Raw genomic sequence first — 16369 nt, 5'->3', positions numbered from 1 at the left:
AGAGAGTTTAGAACGGGCTCTAAAAATGCCGCTCTTCCAGCTTTCGCTGTGACTGTGCTGCGCTTTCCGCGCAGGCCTGGCATTTTTTCGACGCGCTGACGCAATTGTGCTGCGGTAAATAGAAATCTCGAACGAGAACAGGTCGACCACCACTGCGCTGTGTTTGGCTGCGGCGGAAAAAAAAAAAAACGTAAAAGACTGGCAGCCGAGGCATGCGAAGTGCACAATGCTTTTTAATTAAATGACTTCGCTTCTCTTAGGTCGCACGCCTTCTTCTCCAGCAAATCGTATATTATATGTGGTGTCTTCACTTATGGCCACTTTTTCAAGTCATCGCACCAGCTTGTGAATGTGCTTGGATTCTGGTACACTTTAACATCTGCACCAAAGAGAACCGATATGTCAAGGCTGACGATTAATACACAACATGTTTGGCCAAGAGTTGTTCTGTCATAGCATCAACCTCTCTGATTTCTATGCTACAGCACATGATTTACAATGTCTGCGGCTAGAAAATATTCCATCTTAGTGCGTGCAATTTCGAGATTATCGAATTAGCACTTTCCAATCTACATGACAGAAAGGGCCGCATGACATGTGTGCTTTGGCGCAGGTACGCGTCTCTAACGTTTCGTCGAGAGCACGTTCTTTCTCGACTTGTCAATTTTCTGACGATAACTGGGGTAGCGTTATGACAACCGCACCTTTTTTTTTCTTTTCTTTCTTTTTTCTTTTGCGCGGTAACCTGGGTGCCGTGAACAATCGACCCACGTTCGTTAAAGCTAGGTCGTTACCTGGACACGTGTGCTCGTCGTAATGCTACTCGCCACAAAACGAACTGACAGTAATGTTATCAAAAATAAGCGACCTTTCGGCGTATCGTTAGTGGAGGCGGCTCGCGCCGAAGCGAACTTACGCCATGCCATGCTTCCAGATGTGCAAGAGGCTTATTTTCATTTTATCATCGTGTTGTTTCTACGCCGAATTTTGAGCTCACCCGTCGTACATCTGCTTCTCCTGCGCAACGATCAGAGGCCACAAGCTTTTAACTACGACGGCGACACGAATCAACACAGGCATCGGTGTTTGTGCTCCTGTCGTTCCATGAACATTGTATTGCAACGTGCCAAGCGGAACCAAATGGTCTGTTAAGGATTAGAGTTACGTTTAGCTTGAATAATCATGGCACGGAAACCCGGGAGTCATCTTAAACACTAATGCGCGCACCTAACGCGCAGCCGGACAATGGCCTACGTGTTCGCTCGTCTCTATTTACGTTTCTCCGATTACTTCGAGGGTTGTCCTAAGTGTTAACCGTCTCTCATAGTGCATATTCCAAGAACCACACCAAGGCCAAATGTAACAAAATATACAAAGCAATTACCAATCTACACATGCTGCTTAAGAACTGCATTGACATTCTACTCATCGTCAGCGCTGCTGCGGGAACGTCTCGTGGGCCGCCGCTGCTTGCTGTTTCAGCCATTTTGAAGCTGACAGCTTACAGATTACTCACTAGCGCCTTTACACTCGCGAAGCGTTGCTCTGTTTTGCCCGTGTACCGCGAAGAACAGCGATACCTTGTGAACTCAGCGTATACGGTGCATACACCGCCGCGGAACCCCACACACCAGAAGGCCGCATCTCGGGTGATGCTCCGACGGGCGATCGTAGCGGCGGCGCTGTAGTCACTTTGGAAAAAACGAAATAAGGAGGGAAAGGTTTTATGATAATTCAAGGGGAAGCGCTTTACTGTTTGAAGCAAAGTCGGGCTGCCTTAGAACGCGTAGTTATAAAGCGAGATTCAGTAACGAAGAAGAACAATGTACATGCTGCGGGGGAACTAAGGAAACGATGGAACATGTAATGATTGAATGTGGCCAGGGGCGTAGCCAAGGGGGGGGTTGGGGGGGTTCAAACCCCCCCCGAAATTTTTCAGTTTTGCTTGCGTATATAGGCACGCACACATACAAACGCACGCACGCACGAACATACATAAAGTATGGTTGAACCCCCCCCGAAAAAAAATTTCTGGCTACGCCCCTGAATGTGGCCTTGGGTTTTAGGGACAACAATGGAAAGCTGAACACGTCCGCGATAGAAATAAGTAAGAGACGGTTAGAGTATTGGTGGCAGAAAGGTAGAGATAAAGTAAAAAAATAAATAATGGGGAAAAATAAGGTCATTCTGCCTTAAGAGGCAGAGAGATGGACCGTGAATAAATATTTTTTTGGTATAATAACATAGATTTAATCAATGTGGATAAGGTATTAGGTCAACTTAAAACAAGGAAGGTTTTTTTTTTTTTTTTTTTCTTCGAGCCTGGTGGCAGACGTGTCACCGCCCCGTTATAAAGGGGACGCTCATAGCATCCATCCATCCATCCACTGAAGCTGTGGAGAGCGTCTGCATTTGGCGCGCGCGCGTCGCAGCCTACGAAAGCGTGTAATTGCGCGTTTTGAGCGCGTTTAATACATTACTGAGCTTTAATCGGCGTCTCAACGCCTGCTACGCGCCGTGGTGCACGAGTGAATATGCAGGCGTGCCAAAATTGCTCTGAGATATTCCCTGTTTTTGGAGCCTGCCGGCCCCCAAAAGAAGGCGACAATCGGATTTTGCACCTAGCTGCTCACTGATTGCTGTGCGGTTTGCAAACAACACTTCGAGCCGCGCTACACTATAAGTGACTACGAAGAAATAAAAAAACCAGCGACGAAAGCCTACCATTCTTCTGCCAGCATTTTCTACGATATCCAGAGCATTGATCCTTATATGAGCTCCAATGCGTTCGACTGTTTCATGATTAACCTGAGTACAAATAACTCTATCACAACATTTATATTAGTGACGGCTGAGTTCTGCCAGTTTTGCTCTGTTTCTTTAACAGCGTGCTTCCGCGCATAGGCGTGCGCAGGGTCCCCCTTCAGGGGGAGGGGTCGAAGTCGGGCGAATGTTCGTCGCAGCGCCCCCCCCCCCCCCATCCCTATTAAGTCAATGTATGGAGCAGACTTTGCGCCCCCCCCCCCCCCCCCCCTTAGGTGAATAGGGTGGTGGTGGCCGCCCCCTGCCCCCCCCCCCCCCTCCTTGCGCACGCCTACGCTTCCGCGGTTACTACGCATCGGTTATGCTACGCATCGGTTAGTGCTTAAAATACCAGGGAGCCGAGCCAGCTGCAGGAGCCGAGCCGAAGGCGCGCTACAAGGCGCAAACTTCATGCGTCAGGGCTTATCTCAAGCATCTTAAAATGCGCAGATGTAAATATAGCCCGTCGGTTATTCTGCCTAAATTCACTACAACCAGTTCTCCTTTTCAATGGACAGCTTATATTGCACTTTTCCTGGCCTATCGATGCCATTGCAAAAACTTGTTTTTCACAATGCATGTTTTGTATTATATTATAATTTCGTTGTTTTATCTGTAAAGTGTCAAAAGTCAAGCCAGGCGGTGGTGCTCTACCCTTTGCGATATTATGTTTATATATATATATATATATATATATATATATATATATATATATATATATATATATATATATATATATATATATATATATATATATTTACACGCACAAATACGGGCAGTAAAGTCTCACCTCCCCACCCGGCGCCAATAACAATATCCATGCAACGCCCCTGAGGACGACCGTTATTTGTACCGGTCGAGTTACCATTGACTTCCTGTACCTTTGAGCCCTCGTAATGTCGAAAAAGTCACATTTCCACAGGGCATTTGTAAAGATACGCACCGTGCACACAGCTTCGCCAACGCGCGGTAAATGTTCGGCGTGCTTTCGGCAGAATATCAGCACACAGCTTTCTGAGCACAGTTAAATTCCAATAGAGCAGCTCAGTTACTCAGAATAAACTAGACGCCGAATCACCACCAGAAGAAAGCATTGAAACAAAGAAATCGGAATAAGGCACGCCCTTTCTGTTTCCTCTGTCTCTTTCTTCTGGCGGTCGTTCGATCGGCGTCTAGTTAATTGACAGTAACCTAACTAGCCCAGCAATGAGTTTGGCTCAATTACACCGAGATCGTAAATCTTCATGGTCGGTATCAGCCCGTTTTCATTTTTATATTTTTCGTACCTTCCAAGTTCCAACAGTCACTTCGGCTACAAGAACTGATTTGCAGTATCTCTCAAAGGCATATATATGAAGCAAGCATCCATTGAAAGCTTTAAAGTTTCATCCATCAAGGCTTACGACGACAAGTCCTACGCTTAATAATGATAGACACGCAACGAAAGCCGCATCAGTAATAGTGCCGATTAGCCGGGTGCCGCCGACGCGCCCAGCAGTTCTTGCGCGCGGCGCCGCGCGCCTTCAGTTGATGATGATGATGATGATGATTTGCTGCTGTTCCCTTTTTAACGGGCGGGTGTAATTATGGTTGTAATGACACCCTAGCACACGGATATGGAAAAAAAAAACAGAAAGAAAAAAAACAACAAAAAAAACAACAAATAAAAAACCCCAACCCCTCCCAATGGACGGTTCCAGCAAGGGGGAAGAAAACCGAACAAACAGAAAAGAGTGGGGCACAGTAGAAGAAAGCACAAGGGCACGCTCGGTTCGCGCTTGCTAACACTATGTTGTCACTACACTACGCCACCCTGTGTCCTCGACCGCTGCGCAACAACCACTGCCCTCCAGCGTTCAAGGCGCCGCATCGACACTCTCACTGCCTGTAGATCAGTCTCTCCATCTTCCCCCGCAAAGCCCAGCGCGGTGCGCAATGACTCCGTGCGCGGGAGGCCTATCTGTCCGCACTCAATCGCAAGATGTGCAATTGTCTCGTCCGCACTTCCACAGGCGCGACACAGCACCGAAGCCATCTCCCTGTCGATCGTTCTCTTGTACGTAAGGGTTTGAAGCGCGCCAGCTCGAGCCTCGAACAGAAGCGAGCTCCCGGTGCTGTTATCGTACATGCGAACTGAGCCTATGGTGCCTTTACTGCTGCGGTAAAGTTCGAGGGTAACTTTTCCACTCATTGCTTGTTGCCACAGTTCCTCCTCCTTGTCGCGCACCCGCTTACGCACCTCCTTGGTATAGAGCCTTGCAGTTTCAGCCTGTACCGGCTCTGTGAAGGTTACATACTTCTTTTCGAGCCGGTACACCCGGTTCACCCAAGAGGTACGTATGCATGTTGCCGCAAGGTATTCAAATACCTGCCTTGCCCAGCGCTCTCTGCACATGAATTGAAGGCGACCCCGGTACACTAATTTGCTGGAGGCCTCGCGAGCTTCAAAACAAGACCAGCCTAGATCCCACTGGACTGCCTCGTTTGCCACTCTTCCATGGCACGCAAGCGCCGTGCGGCCAACTTCTCGTTGCCGCCGCTCCAGCCATTCTCTGGTGGCCGCTGTCATGCAGACTACTGCGTTGGCAAATGTAAGGCAGGGAACATGCACAAGTTTCCATATGTCCCGCACCATGATGAAGCGGTTGCACCCCCACAAGATGCGGCGCCGAAGAATGCACTGAGCCCGCAGTGAGGCTTGGCGGATATGGGCTTCCTGCTAGTTGTATATACTGGCCTCAGAGCAGAGTAGCACGCCCAAGTACCGAGCGACTGCAGCGCGGCCATCAGGCGGCGAGGCGCGTTCACGCCACTCCCAGAAAGGCGGCGAAACATCGCAGACGCTAGACGGCGCTACGGCGGTGGAGAGCTTTAAAAACGGCAGCCAATTAACGTTCGAGCTTGCAACAAACTCTCTTCAATCATTCACAGCGTGTGTTCACTCGTTCACTTGGTTGGTAACAACTTTATTGATAGTCCTGCAGAGCTTTCGCCGGCCGGGCCTTAGGTTTCTCACTCGTTCAAAAATTTTGTAGCTTGTTTTACATACAGTTAAAGGAGCTGCATTTCTTGGTGCCCATTTTTGGATTGAAATCCGAGTAGCAGCATGTAAAGCGCCTCTGACCTTTCCACTCGATGCCACAGGCAACGTTACATTACTAACTATACAACTCTTTACGATGGAAACGCTTGCGCAAACGCGCACGGCAACTCGTATCTGACATCATCTAGCGAACACTTGCGGTCGAAAATGCTGTATTTTTACCCCCCCCCCCCCTAGCGAAATGCTGTCGCACACTGGTCTGATAAGCCTACATTACGCTTCGTTCCCGGTTTATTTCTATATACGCTCGCTGTAAAACACTGGCAGCACGCGGCATATTCTTTTGAAAGCTTGCATGCTGAAACACTTGTTCGCGAACGTCATCAGGTGTGGGACAAAACGCAGGAAGCGAAACGGACCTCTTGCGAGCGTTTTGGTCACGACGAATGCGGAGGTGCTCTTTAATAAAACGCGTGGTTTGATGAACACGTGTACTTCGGGCAAAGAGAGGAGGTGGGAGGGGGGTTAAGTGTGCTTTATTCCGCTGAAACAGGCTCCCGATATATAATCGCAGGAAGCAGCGCATTTGTCTCGTCTTTTCAAGGACCAACTCAGAAAAAAAATATTCAGGATCTCTTGCCCTATCCGGAAAAAGGGGGCAAGCGAAGCTTGGCGTGTGCGTGCCTGACCTATAGTACTTTCTTTCTATCGCATTGCGCAATGCTTCCTCCTGACTGTTTCCTACCTACCTGCGGGAATTTGACCTTCATCCACGTGCTTAGCAGCGCAATACTTCGATTGGTGCAGACAACAACGATGATCATGCGTTCATATCCAGGCAACAATGAAATGTGGCAACGTGAAGATCAGATTGCCACATCAGAAATGGCTGATCGCCGACGAGCCCACGATCGAGGGAGCATCAGTTATTGAAAAACAGCGCATACGAACACGCACGTGACCGGCACACCTTCGAGGGCCGCATTTCCATACGATCGCCGGCGCCGGGTCTTTCGCGTACGCCGCCGACACCGAAATATGTGAGTTCTAAAAGCAGTAAAGTGTCCGCCTCCAACGCGTGAGGTGCTGGGTGCAGTTCCCAGTTCCGACAGGTACTCACTGCGGTTTTTGCAGCGTTATCTGCACTTGCCTAGCCGGAGCCGATTTCGCGTGGGTGATCATGAGCCGCGCTGCGCATGCGCGAGGATGAGTGCGGAGCCGGCATCTCACGCGCTCTGCGCCACCGCCGCGCGCGGCTCGCCGCTGCTGGTGGCGGAGAGCGGGAGGAGTGGCGTCGTAGCCGGGCAGACAGACTGTCGCCGGCGCGCGCGACTCGCCGGTGCTGCTCTGCGCATTCGAGAGGGGTGACGTCGTAGCCATGGCGCGCGCAGCTTTTCGCCTTCGCTGTGCAGTCGCCGTCTGACAATGCGCTGGTGCCGCTTGATAGCGCCTCTGACTGGCGTTTGCAGGTGGGTAACGCCATGGAGGAGAGCGCAAATGCTGCTCAACGGCGCAGAAGAGCCGAGAAGATTATGTCATCGGATCCCGAAGTAGTTGCCAGGCAATTAGCGGTTCAGCGTACGAAGAATGAACAGAGGAAGGCTAATCGTGCTGCGGAGGCACAGAGGAAGGCTAAACGTGCTGCGGAGACACTGGAGGAAAGGGAGGAACGTCTAGCAAAGCGGCGTCGCCAGGATGCTGAGCGACGTGCCCGACCACCTCTGCAGCAGCAACAACAAGACGCCGTCGATGACGTCAAGGCTCGCCGATCGACTGCCTATACTATGAAACTTAGCGAAAGCGCCAGTGCGGCTCGAACCTTCGAGACGGACTTCGTAAACAATCCGTTTGGATACGTGTGCGACGTGTGTGAAAGACTATGGCACATGAAAGACTTGACGCCGCTAAGTAGTGCCATGCGTGAAACGTTGAGTTTAGTGGCGGCGCCTGAGTGGGGTGAAACCGTGGCGCGGGTTTGTACAACGGGCAAGAACTTTCTCGTTAAGCAGAACATTCCGCTCTTTAGCGTTACCAATGGGTATCGTTACCCGGCCATACCGCCAGGTCTACCGGTTCTGAACGATGTGGCCGAATGTGCGTCATTGGAGCAGTAGTAAGCATGACAATCAAGCTAATCCTAGACAATCTGGAAAGCTCAGAATAATCAGCTGAACGTTTGCTAACGCTACGTATATCCTGGCATAGCCGAGCTAAGCCACTGCAAAATTTTTTATGGCCGAGTTCAATCCGGTGGTGTTGGTGTGCGGCGTGACCACCCTTACTGCGCCTGCGCATCCCCCCCCCCTCTCACGCGCCTCATTCTCTCCTGCGCAACGCCGCGATGAGTGCCAGCGCATGCGCGTCCCCTCCCCCTCTCTCTCCTCTCCTAGTCCCCCCCTCTCGCGCGCCTGTCGACCGCGTTCCCTGCTCGCCCTGTGAGAATGACGCGCGGGGAGGGGGGGTGGTTTTGATAATATGAAATGAAGAGAAAAGTGCACCCCGCAATTGTCTCTCATGGGGTAGGACACCTCAGCAGTAGTGCACGGGGAAGGGAAATAGAGAGGTAAAGATGAGACAAAAAATAGGGAAAGGGAAAAAAGTGGGGATTGGCTATTTTTGCTAAAAAAAAAGGAAAAATTAAATGCGCTCAATGACGTGCGTAGCGTTCCTCTTCGCGTTCCACGACGCGAGGTCGGTAGCATGCCCAACGAACGCCAACGGAACGCGATCGTGCAAGTGCTCCGGCTTCGCATCGCCTCATGGTCCCCTTTAGCGGGAGATAATGTGATTTTTCGCCTGTATACACTCATCTCGAGATGGTGGTACCGTCTTAATTCTGTTTGCCTTCCCGCCTTCGCTAATAGTTTGCACGCCTGCAGTATTATATAGTATCCAAAAGATATATAGAGTGTCCAAAATACACAGGGAGAAGCAGCTGTAGCCAAGATGGCGGAACAGCAACAAGTACGCGAGCCTCGATGGTGCATTCTTCTTGTTCATCATATTATTGGCTGGAATTTTTCGCTTGCGAACAGTTCTATCGCAATTATAGCTTCTGTCATGAATACGGAAACCCTAGTACCCAGATCGATTCGTGGTTGAAAATTGTACCATCATGCACCGGCAACGGATATTATGACGTGCTTGTTGATGACATTGCGGCTGCACCGTAGGGAAAGGCGAGTAACATGCATGTCGGGGAGTGATCGCAAGCATGCACACAGAGACGGGAGACAAGCAAAGATTAACGGGCCGGCGCGCGAGTGCGCATGTATAGACAACAAGGCTTTCCCCGCGAGCTGCGTTCGCGTTGCTGAACTTCCAACGGGGACTCGCCGCAACGAGCGTTCAGGTTTGGCTACTACTACTACTACTACTACTACTACTACTACTACTACTACTACTACTACTACTACTACTACTACTACTAATAATAATAATAATAATAATCGCTGGTGTTTTACGCGCCGAAACCACGATATATGATTATTAAACACGCCGTAGTGGGGACTCCGGATTAATTACGACCACCTGGGGTTCTTTAACGCGCACTTAATCTAAGCACACGGGCTTTATTTGCATGTCGCCCTCATCGATATACGGCCGCCGTGGCCGGGAATCGAACCCGCGCCCTCGAGCTTAGCTTACGAACAGTTCTCTCTGAAGGACTCTGATATATCTTTAGGAGATTCGCTGCAGGAACGCGCGGCGAGTATCTGGCGACTGCTGCCCGCGCAGTCGCCTGATACTCGCCAACTATATATATATATATATATATATATATATATATATATATATATATATATATATATATAGCCAGCGTCGACATCGGCTGCTGCAGCCAGCGTCGACAGGCGACTATATATATATATATATATATATATATATATATATATATATATATATATATATATATATATATATATATATATATATATATAGTCGCAACAATACTAAACGAGCCGAGTTATGTGCAGCCGTATCGAAGTGGCCCTTGCTGTTCAGGTTGTCATTGACGTCACCTAGAATACGAGCTGATTGTAAACCAAACATTATGAGTTCAGAGGTCATCGATTACATGCAAGTCAGAATGCCGTGTATTAACCTACTCATGTTTCGAGTGGTTTCCTCTTTCGCACGTGTCTACTCTCCCTTGTTCATGACTTCGTCTCCTCGAATGTGGCTATCTGCCACTCCAAGATTTGTTCGATAATATATTCATTCGCAACTTAATTACTCGACCAGACAATTAGGCCAGGGAAAGCATAGATGACGGTAATTTTCGTCATTAACTGCAGTGTACTGATTGTGACGTGAATTGAAATGAATTGAAGTGGACGAAAAATCATCCGCGTAATTCGAAGGTTATGGGTTCAGATCCCACCGACGGAAAGGGTGATTTTTCGTCCACTTCATTTCACTTCAATTTACGTCGCAGTCAGCACACTACAGTTAAAGACAACAATTAGCGTCCTCTATGCTTTCCCTGGCCTAATTGCATGTTCGATTCATTTGGTTGTGTCTTAACACATAAACGAGCCCCTCGGGGGGGGGGGGGATCCCTTTTATTTCGTTCATTCATTTGCAACTTGCAATTTGTCTTCGGTTTCTTTGTTCAGCATCGAGAAAAAATACAGAAAAGATACCTCCCCCACCAATAAATAAATAAACTTAGCAAGCGCGTGTCACAGTGACCTGCTGACATTGTCCAAGTCTGTTCCTGAACAACTAAACGAACAGCGCTACGGTTGAAGTATACGCATGAAAACGGTTACGTTGGTGCGTTCGGCGTTTCCTGACCGTGTCAATTCACGTCACGAGATACAAAAGCAAGAAAAACCTAAGGTGGCAGCGTGAATATGTCCTACGTAAAATCGTCTATACTCGCGGCCGCTGATTTGCCGATCGTTACAAATCAAAGCTCGCGCCACCGATTGGTGCGTGCGTGTGTAGCTTCGCCGCATTGCCGCCAGGTGGCTTCGCCACCAAAACATTCAGAACAGCGGGCCGCTTCCGCGAGGCAGGGGAAGGGAACGCGGCGGCGGCGGCGGCGCGGTGGAGGCGTGGAGGCTGCTTCCTCGGAAGATCAGCTGGCGGCTGCTGCAGCCAGCGTCGACAACGCCGGCTCGGCGGACACTTGTGGCAGGGAACGCACATCACCCGGCGCCCTTTAAACGATGGCTTTCTACGGCGCTTGCAAACGAGCCGTGTCAACGCGTGTCTCAAGCGCCAAAGCGTTCCGCGCACCGTCGATGGCTCGTGGTAAGGCGCGCACTGCAGACTCTGCCTCTCTTCTATCGCTGTGTTTCGACATCGATACCTTTCCGTGAAATACGTCATGCTTGATTTTCTGAGTGGCATTTGACTCGTTCTCTCTGCAACCCGATCGAACGTTGCTCGTCTTTGCCTGTCCTTGTCGTCAAACGCGTTATAATGACACACTCGACGTCATCGAGAAAGTGAAAATGTGCCTCTCAGCTGTTTTCGCAGCCGACACCTCTTCGGTTTGTGATGGCAGTATTCCGAGGTGGTGGGACATACTGCTGACGACCGACTGTGTTTGAACGGCGGTGAGATCGCAGCGGGTATGTGGTTTTATATGGGATTTTTTCCGTACTTCCTCGAGGATGATGAGCGCAGCGTCGTCCTTATCGGGACGTGCAAGCCGCCGGGGATCGATGCCGCGCGCGCTTCCCGGCCATGGGCGCGGTGTGTTGAAATCGTGTTGACGGAATCGACCGCGACCTTCCCTAACGCAGCGCGCGTGTGCCGTTCCTAGCTGCTTTCACCCTCCCTCTTTCCTGCGCGATTGCATAACCTTAGCCCAGTTGAGATCACCCTTCTTCCTCATAGCTTGCCTCCGGCGCGCTCTCAATGAAACCGCTCGTCGTTTCACACAGAGGTCTTTGAAGCCCTGTCCGGATCATGCAACTGTCGCGCACGATGCGATGAGGCGCTTGCTGGCTGGTGTTTGAAGGCCACGTGCGCTGGCGTATGCGTCATTTGTAAACAAGACGGCGATTTATTATAAGCGAGTGCTTCTCGATCCCTTCTCAGACGGCTTCCACGCTGTTTGACGCTTCGAAAACGCGGCAAAGTGCGTCACTGCCTATTTGAATTGGGCTTTTGGACACGCAAATAACAGGAACAGTGTCTGAGCCTCGCTACACGCTTGTACTGAATTAAGATTACTCGATATATGCAGCGCGCCAGCGATCGACTTTATAAATGCACGTGCATCCTAATAATGGTCCCATCAATTTTACATCAGCGCTGTTGTTTCGAGAACGTGACATTGCCATTCTGCGCACTCGTGTCTATATTAAAGCTTTCGCTTAGTGAAAAACAGGCGTTGTCTGATGAATGCGGAACCGTTACTGACGTCGATCGCTTGCAGTAACAACCGGCTTTCTTCACTGCAAAACGTGCGTGTCTTGCGAAGAAGCCGAATCCGGCAAGGTGATGGAGCCAAGAAGTAGGGCTTCCGGGTAGCGTTTGGGAGTAACGCCGCATTGATTTCCATGAAAGCAAACTTAAATTTAGAACCGGCATAGCTACCTGTTATTTTAGGTTATTGTTATACAATGGCATTATATAATTTTTCTCTTTTTGGGAAAAAGGAGAAGCTTATATGAACTAGTTGAAGTGCTATTTTTTAAGGAAACAGTTTGCTTTGTTTTCTTGTAGTTTATCGTCATCAGCACCAGGTTATTCCTGAAAGCTGTAAAGATGAGTTGGCTGTGAGACAATGTGTGTCTAACTAAACACTGTAATTAGCTTAGAATGACAGATTAAAAATAAAGATTGACGACACGTTTTCGAAGTTGAGCATACGCAGGTAGTAATGAGTATTATGCCATAGCTATTGAATTGCCACAGATGTGCATCGCGCAAGATGAACACAAGTGTCGCTCAACGATTGTGAAAACACGCTACACATTTTGTGATTGCACAGATGTAGCTGTTGTGAACAAAAGAATGAAGACTTGACCTCTAGAATATCTTGTATTCACATTACTGTATTGTGAGAACGTAGATACATGTATTCCATTGTTCCATTGTCCGCATTTTTCGCCTTCAAAAAGTCTGCATGTCTAAGTTAGTGGTCAGCGGAACACGATTGTAGCAATGCGTTTCCAAGGTTCGTTCAAGCTTGTTTTATTACAGCATAAAAAAAACGAAGAAAAAACCTGGCAGAAGCCTAATGTTACACAATGGTACTACGTAATGTGCTGTATTGCTACTGTGCTTTGCCAGTCTGCTGTAAAGCTGCTTCTTTTTACTGCACTGAACAGCTGTGTTGTTTTGAATTTTGCCAGCATATGCGACCTACATATACTTTTGAAGACGGCTAAACATCTGATTTCGAAGTGATCCCGCAGATTTATTTTTTTTCTGACATCCTCTTCAGTAGCTAAACCAGACTGTGCCTCATTTTTTGCTGCATGCTAGTTAAGCAAAAAGAAGAAATGGCCTGACTGAGAACTCGCTCTACCCTTCATGTGGTACTAACGATAATCATTTTCAGACTGTGTACCTCTCGTCCTCTAAGGCCACGTAGGTGGCATTTCAACACGTGGAAGCATTTTTCTCGCTCTGGAAATTTCGGAGGCTGTACGGCAGTTTGCTGAATGGCAATAATTATTTCAAATTTGCTTGAGAGGATTCTTACAGGCCACGTACAGCCGCGCTCAATATGACTTGCAACATGGGAGCGCGTGGCCTCGTGAGATTAAAGACTGCGCATGGCTTCAACTTGCTTCATTTCTGTAACTAAATGTTATTTTCTTATTCGGGAACATCCTCCAGTAAGAGAGCAGCGTTTAGTTGTAAAATTAAGGGCTAGTGGAAGGAATGCGCGATCCTTAAGCTCGTGAGACTACGCGCTCCCGCGTTGCAAGTCATATTGAGCGCGACTGTACATGAACCATTGTTTGAGGTGGAAGTTGCACGAGGGGTTTGCAGAAACTGGGTTTCTGCAAACCCCTCGTGCAAGTTTACTCTGTTAGAAACTGGTTTTAACTTATGGTGTGGCATTACTTTTTTATGGTTATGGTAGTATTATTAATTAATTTGAAGCTTTAATTGTGGTCATTTGAATATTGCATTATTGCTATAGTTGCAAATCTTCAAACCTGAGTTCAAAGCATTCCTACTTATGCAAACGCAGCACATCTTTATTGAAAAAATTGTTGATGGCTGCAGCAGGCCCAACAACTAGGGTATGTTTACTGCAAAAAAGACACAGTTTGTATTCTAATATATTTCCAAAATAGTTCATTTGATTTAGAACACTGGCTGCTAGAACAGCTATCTCTGGTGGAGTTGATTTAAGGGCGTGTGTGTGAAAGGTTGCATTAAGACACCCACTGCTGCCAGTAATCATTTGTTGTTACCACTGTCAACTAAAAGTGCCACAGCACTCTAATCAAAGTAATGTGCTACATTTCAAACAAAGCTAGCTAGCACTATATCTTCCTAAACCCTTGCATTCTTCGTGCTTCGAGCATTGATTACCATGTCGCACTTGACTCCGAGTCCATGTGGTGTGCAGCATTACTTGTTATACAACATTGTTTTGACCTACTTTAACAGTGCCTGCTGTATTCCACATATCAGGGCTTAGGGAGGATTCTATTTCTGAAATAGTTCTACACGCCCATGTATGTGTGTGTGCGTGCGTGTGTGGTATATAGTAACAATTTTATGTCCCACTGCATTTACAGGATGGTAGAAGCAGTCAGTAAGAGCTGCGAAACAAAAATGTTACCTTGACAAAGTCGCGAGCTCCAAAGTTTGTGATGACAGAAGGCCACCCGTGCATTGGTGTAGCCAGGGGGGTTGGGGGGTTCAAACTCCCCCTTGCTGAAATTTTTCGATTTTGCATGTGTGTATACACAAATACATGCACAGACATGCATAAAGGATTGTTGAATCCCTCCCCTCCTGCCCTTCCCGAAAAAAATTTCTGGCTACGCCTGTGCACCCATGCATCATCTGCATAAAAAAAGAAGGGAAATAAAGGAATAATACTTATAAAAATACATAATATTCTATTCGACATTACATCAGTGCATCAATACCTTCTACATGTAAATTCTTTTAAATGCAGCGTGCCATGCATAGCTCATAAAATTTAGAGAACATTATATAATTGATGTATGCATAACTTCATGATGGCATTTAATTGCAGAAATATGAAGTAAGCAAGATTCTCTTTAGAAGAAAGCCAATCTAGAACAGTGTGATTTCCGTGTTAATCATTCAGTGAACGAAGCTATTTTTAACTGCTCCAGCTGCACATCTCATGCAGTGCTTTGCAAATACTTGAAATACTGTCTTTGTCCGATGGCGCAGGGTGGCTGGCGTGCTGGGGAGCAAGAGCGTGTGACCGTGGCTGCCTGGGAGGAGCCGCCTGCGATGCCTTTCATAGAGGACGACCTGCTCTGGTGCCCCAACACTGACGGCAAGATGGTCGACCTTTCGTGCCTGGTAACCAACCATGTCACTGTGTGCTCACTGATGTGTCTGTGTGCATGCTGTCCAGGCAATGTCTCTACACTAGGCGCTTTTTTTTGTTCGTATATGTGAAGCACTTTTGGGTAGCCAGGTACATAAGCAGGCTTTTGTCCTGCCTCATTTGGGGCCTCTTCATTAAAAGTGTCTAGTGGTTGGGTTTCAAACCAAGGTCCCACGGCAGAACACTCAGATGCTCTGTTCATTATACCGCACATGCGGGCATTGAACAGCTGAACTGTTGTAAAGTGCACCACCGTCCCTCGAGCAGCTAGTGTTTTGAGATGTTTGTCACGTGTGTCCTGTCTCGTAGGACAATTCACTTATACAAATGCAAGCCATTGCGCACACACCAGTTTTCCCATAGCTTTGAACGAGAACAAAGTTGGTTGGTTTATGGGGTTTAACATCCCAAAGCGACTCGGGCTATGATGGACGCCATAGTGCAACCACGGGGTTTTTTAACGTGAACTGAAGTTGCACAGTACACAGACCTCTAGCATTTCACCTTCATCAAAATGAAATAAGTGTTACATAAGAAGAGCATGAGAAGTTGCACACTGTGCAAGGAGAGATAAAAACTAGAGCTGTGCGAATAGCAAAATTGTGGGTGCGAAGCGAATTCGAATATTGAAGTGTGAGTGCGAATCGAATCGAATATTTTTCGAATATTTCTCGAATATTTCTAGAATATTTTTCGAATACTTCAAAGCAAAATTGCAGTTAGAGAGGATTCCTAAGCATATTCTTATGAGATAGCAACATGAAAGTGTTTCTTTTCGCTAGGTTGATGAAGCACTGGAGGGGTGGTGTTTCATAGTTTTCTTATCAAGAATGAGGCAATGTAGAAGCCGAATTCTATTTATGTACATGATTTGGTGCAACCAAAGTGTTGCTGACAACACTTTACACGTGATAGTAAAGATGCCATTTCCTCGGCCTCACCTCCTCCTCTTTCAACTTCTGTGGAAGCCCAACTGATGTGGCAGACAAGGGTGTGCTCCCTTG

At 47.8% G+C, this 16369-nt stretch overlaps 1 protein-coding gene across 8 annotated transcripts in view; it reads left to right on the top strand.

Moving 5' to 3' along the window:
• LOC119382861 (ecdysone-induced protein 74EF) overlaps positions 1-16369 on the top strand; it is a 266794-nt gene that overhangs the window by 87933 nt on the left and 162492 nt on the right. For 5 of the 8 annotated variants that reach the window (XM_037650748.2, XM_037650747.2, XM_037650739.2 and 2 more), the window contains 2 exons: positions 11336-11430; positions 15203-15337. In XM_037650748.2, coding sequence (XP_037506676.1) covers positions 15266-15337 — 72 coding nt within the window. In that variant the 5' untranslated portion in view covers positions 11336-11430; positions 15203-15265. Of the gene's footprint in view, positions 1-10871; positions 11108-11335; positions 11431-15202; positions 15338-16369 lie in introns of those variants that run through there. The other 3 variants (XM_037650744.2, XM_037650745.2, XM_037650741.2) reach the window with 2 other exon arrangements.

Source organism: Rhipicephalus sanguineus, chromosome 2, assembly GCF_013339695.2.
Source record: "Rhipicephalus sanguineus isolate Rsan-2018 chromosome 2, BIME_Rsan_1.4, whole genome shotgun sequence".
NCBI lineage: Eukaryota > Metazoa > Arthropoda > Arachnida > Ixodida > Ixodidae > Rhipicephalus > Rhipicephalus sanguineus.
The sequence above is the reverse complement of the archived record's forward strand: the minus strand, read 5'-3'. Positions and strand labels throughout refer to the sequence as shown.